The sequence below is a fragment of the Arachis ipaensis genome, chromosome B06, assembly GCF_000816755.2.
Source record: "Arachis ipaensis cultivar K30076 chromosome B06, Araip1.1, whole genome shotgun sequence".
NCBI lineage: Eukaryota > Viridiplantae > Streptophyta > Magnoliopsida > Fabales > Fabaceae > Arachis > Arachis ipaensis.
Window position 1 is genome coordinate 3,846,709 of NC_029790.2, and position 4,569 is coordinate 3,851,277.

General features: G+C 33.2%; 1 protein-coding gene across 1 annotated transcript; it reads right to left on the reverse strand.

Annotated features, from left to right (window-relative positions):
• Positions 2,116 to 3,941, reverse strand: LOC107647911 (probable pectinesterase 8). Its single transcript, XM_016351962.2, has 5 exons — positions 3,491 to 3,941; positions 3,223 to 3,394; positions 2,892 to 3,098; positions 2,527 to 2,786; positions 2,116 to 2,449 (listed from the first exon to the last, which is right to left on the reverse strand). Exons 1-5 carry the CDS (start codon positions 3,910 to 3,912, stop codon positions 2,284 to 2,286), a joined length of 1,227 nt encoding a protein of 408 aa, XP_016207448.1. The 5' UTR covers positions 3,913 to 3,941; the 3' UTR covers positions 2,116 to 2,283.

Consider the following 4,569-nt stretch of genomic DNA (forward strand, 5'->3'; position numbering starts at 1 on the left):
CTTAGTACAGTGTTTAGGTTTGTGCTTAACTGGGATCCTAGTAACTATTAAAATCTCAACATCTGATTCAGGATCATTGTTTTCTTCTACAAACTCAGGAAGGTTAACTGGATGCTCAGTGAACACTTCAACTCTCCTCCCATCAGCAATGACTACTTCGTACATGGTCACTACATCCATGTCAAGTCTAAGCAACTTTAACCCACCATCCGACTCCTTCCCAGGTTCTAGCCAGTAAAACTCGATCACATCAGTGTACCCTATATCCTTTACTAAGTTATTTATGAAGAATTTATTTAAGGTATCCACATTCACTCGTTCAATCTACGTTTCCGTCCCTCCCCCAACGTATGTCAGTTTGCCATCTTCACCCTTTTTAAACTTTTCTCTGTGACTAATAACTAACGTAATGTGGATGGTAGCCATTTATAAACAGACATACACAGAAAACAAAACTAATTTACAACCACATCATAGCCAATACAAACAAATCCTAATCAAAACTCCATATCTACAACCATGCATCTAAAATCCAGAAATTGATAACAGAGGGATCAAAGGTTACTACTTACCTATAGATAACACTACGCACTTCCAACAGGTGAGACGTTTCACACCAACAAGCACCCTCTCTTCAATACAGAGATTATCGTCGGCAGCTAACCCATACACAAACGGGTCGTGACATTTTCTTTGATTGGAGAAAAAAAAAAACAGTTTGCTTCTCCTAGGGCTCTCACCTCTGTTTTGTGAAACGCGCAAACAGGTATACGTTTGCTAACTCTTGATTTCTAATTTTTCTTTTTTTTTTAAAAAAAAATTTAACCATTAATTATATTTTAAAATAAAATAAATTACAATATCCATGTATGAAGCCCCCAAACCACGTAACGCTGTGATGTGCCACGTAAGGAGTGTCATTAATGGAATCAACGTCGGAATAACGATTGGTTAGTTTCGTCCCATGAATGTTATTATTGATGGGTACATTAGATAATTTCTTTCTTTTATGGATATATTTGTCAGCGTTTTCAATTTTCATGCACAGACTCTATCTTATTTTAAAATTCTTAATTTAGAGATCCAGAAATTTTCTTCATATTTTATAACAATAATGTATGCTTGTTGCACGAATCAATTTAATCAATATCAATTGATTCAATTATCTAGAACAACACAAACCTGTTTTTGCATACTTTTGAAACAATTAGCTCGTTTTCTAACTTGAATCGAAGTGAGATTTGAGTAATAATTTTTTAGCAAGCACATGAAAGCCGAAATACATGCTCAAAAATCAAAATAATTGGAAAACGTTGTGTGTTTCGTAATCTAATGTCTCTATCAAAAGCTACTAGTCAAGCTCCGACCAAGCAGCGTGCATTATTATTGACTTGGACTACTAGTAGAACCACAATAATATGCGCATTTCATTATTTTTTTTAAAACAATACACATATTTATTTATTTATTTTTAAAAAATTGTAACTACTAAATATTACATGTAATAACTCTACCAAATAATATACAAGAAAAATTACCAAAATCATACTCGATTTTTAGAAATACCGACAAAAATAATTCTCACTTTTAATAACGACTAAAATATTCTCAAAATATTATAAAATACGATAAAAATAATTAAAATAATATTATTTTTTATAAGTAACAAATAATAAAATTATTTGACAAACTTAAATTAATTTAGTGGTTAATTTACTAGTTTACTTAATGACTTAAATAAATACCGAAAATTTAAATTCTATCTTATACACGCAATAATCAGTCTTTAGTTTATTGAGTTGAAATATAAGGTAAAAAAAAATGACTTGGCTAATTACTCTATTATTTAATTAGATTAACATTTTCATGACTAAAGATGCAATGAACCGCTTACTAGCATCATGCAAATAAAGTATCAATTGCATTGAAGTTAAAGTCAACTATGAAAAATTTTATTTATTTACTTGGCACTACAGTAAATAAAGAGTTATGTTCTAGTTCAATTTGAAAATTTGAATGCTTCATCATAGATTCATAGACAAGCACATTATTTATTTTTGTGAGTCACCTAGCATAAAGACAAGAACAGTGCACGTGTAAAGAGAAGAGCGTATATATATATATATAGCAACTTCAAAGTTCAAAGTTCAAAGTTGATATAAAATTGTATGCAACGACGTAACTGAACTTGTAAAATCAACTCTTGGGAGTTTATCATTATACATATGATGATACAATAATAAGCAAATTGGGTTCTTATTATATGGACATGGTATGAATGAATTAGGTTATTAATTGTGTGTAAGTTTCCAACCATTGGTCACCATCAATAAAAGTTATGTTGAAGAATGGAAGAGCTTGTGTATCGTTTAATCTCTGCACATATGGTGCCCTCATTGCCATGCTAGCTCCGGGACCAGAGCAATTGTACTCTCCATAGAATATGGTCCTGCATGCATTATTTTAAATAATCACACCGGCTAAGTAGTTTTAATTATTCATTCTATACTGACTATTATTACTTACTGATCCCTTGAAGGGTCATTGAAATCGTTCCAACCTTCAGGGGCAATGATATCTGACATTGTTGTTGACACAAAAACAACACGTGAGTATGGTCTCCATGCCCTTCCTAACCATATTCTCCCACTCCCTCCTATTGTGCTGTTCACAAACACAAATCCTGTGTTATCATCCATGGACACTCTTCCATGAGCTGTCACTGCACCATTTATGCTCCTGTATCCTTGTGGCACTGGATTCGCTATAGAAACTATTTCACAATTCTGTACACACCAATATATGGCTAAGTTGTACTACTACTAATTAAGTTTGTACTAATCGATTATACAGTCGTTCAATCACATTCGATACATTAAGAGAATGAATACCTCGTAAAGGGACCTTCCATCGCCAAATATGAAATCAATTGAGCCTTGGATATAGCAATCCTTAAAGTAATGGCGACCCTTATCATCATGAAGGGTGTCTTGTGCTCCAAAGAATCCACATCCCTTGAATTCAGCTTGATCTCCTGATATTCTGATTGCTACTGCTTGTGCTCCTTCAACTCCAGGACTTGGCATTGGTGCCAAGTTCTGTTTCAAAGAGTATATATATATATATATATATAACAAAGTTGAATTTATGTTAGTGTTATTATTAATTGTAACATAAGGTTTCTATTTTCATTGAGCTATCATAACATCTAAATTTCTTCACCATGAAGCTTATGTTCTTGGCAATGAAGTTGGATGCAAAAACTTGTACGGAACCACTATAGAATGTGCCATTTGCTGACTTTGCCGTGTCATTCCATGCAATTGCGGTTGAAGTGTAACCTTGTCCTTGAAATGTTATGTTGGCTTTGGTTCTTGGGACCATTACTTTCTCACTGACAAAGATGAAATCAGATGAACATGATCATGATGAGGCTATTTTCTTGAGACACTTTTATATGAAACCACAAAAGAAAAAGGTTCAAACTTACTAGTATATGCCCTTGTTAATCCAAATTATGGTTCTTTTTTGGCTTAAATCTGGAACTGCATTAACGGCTGCTTGTACTGTTGTGAAATTGCAGCAACCTTTTTGATCAACACAGAGATAAGAAGTGGTGTTGGTGCTTGGAGGTGGAATCCCTGGTGGAAAATCATCACAAATGGAACCAGCATTTCCACTATCATCATCATCAGGGTGTTTCTTGTTATGATGATGATTATGATGATGGCCTCTGAAGAAGATGCATATATAAGGTAGTTGCAAACATGCATATGAATATGATGAGAAGGGTGTTATAGTGAAGTCTTTGAAAATGTTGAGGAACTGTTCATTTGGATTTATGAGATGCAAAGATGCAAAAACTGCAGCCAAGAGAACCAAAATAGATAAGAAATTGGTTTGGAGACTCATTATTTAATTTAATGGTTTTGCCAATTATGCAAAAAGCTAAGGATATATGAAAATGAGTTATGAAGATAGATATATTTATAAAAATGTAGAACATGTATGCACTTGAAGTCAAAGGTTTTGATGGCATGTCTTGCAAACTACCCTGTCCTATTGTTGGTTACTGGGGGAATTTCCATCCTCTACCAAACTTAGCTTTCAGATTATTTTGTGCTCAATTGTAAATTAATGTGTAACTCATCATAACACTTGGTTCATTCTCTTACTCTTTCTGCTTTGCAGCCACATCTTTCTACAATGCATTACTATTAAATAGAGAACAATCTTTACGTAAATTACGTTCCAACATTATGGAAACATCTGATGGAAGTTTGGAATATATCTTATAAGTTGAAACTCAGGTGCAGTCGACTTCAGGTGAAGTTGATAGTTGAGAGCCGTTAGATGAAAATTTAGTCAAATCAGTCAAATAATCTAACGGCTTTCAATTATCAACTTCACGGCTTTCAATTATCAACTTCACGTGAAGTAGATTGCACCTGGGTTTTCACCATCTTATAATAATGAGATTTACGTCTTTTTTGTTGTTTTAACTAGGATCTTTATAAATATTAAAAAACAATAAAAAAAATATAGGATACCAACTTAGCCAACATTCGT

Bases quoted from the DNA above. Each gene is read 5' to 3' on its own strand.
- LOC107647911 (XM_016351962.2), bottom strand. From the start codon at position 3,912: ATGAGTCTCCAAACCAATTTCTTATCTATTTTGGTTCTCTTGGCTGCA. The intron at 2,787-2,891 runs GTATTCATTCTC...TGGTGTGTACAG, and splicing joins ATGGAAGGTCCCTTTACGAG to AATTGTGAAATAGTTTCTAT. The intron at 2,450-2,526 runs GTAAGTAATAAT...TAATGCATGCAG, and splicing joins AATGACCCTTCAAGGGATCA to GACCATATTCTATGGAGAGT.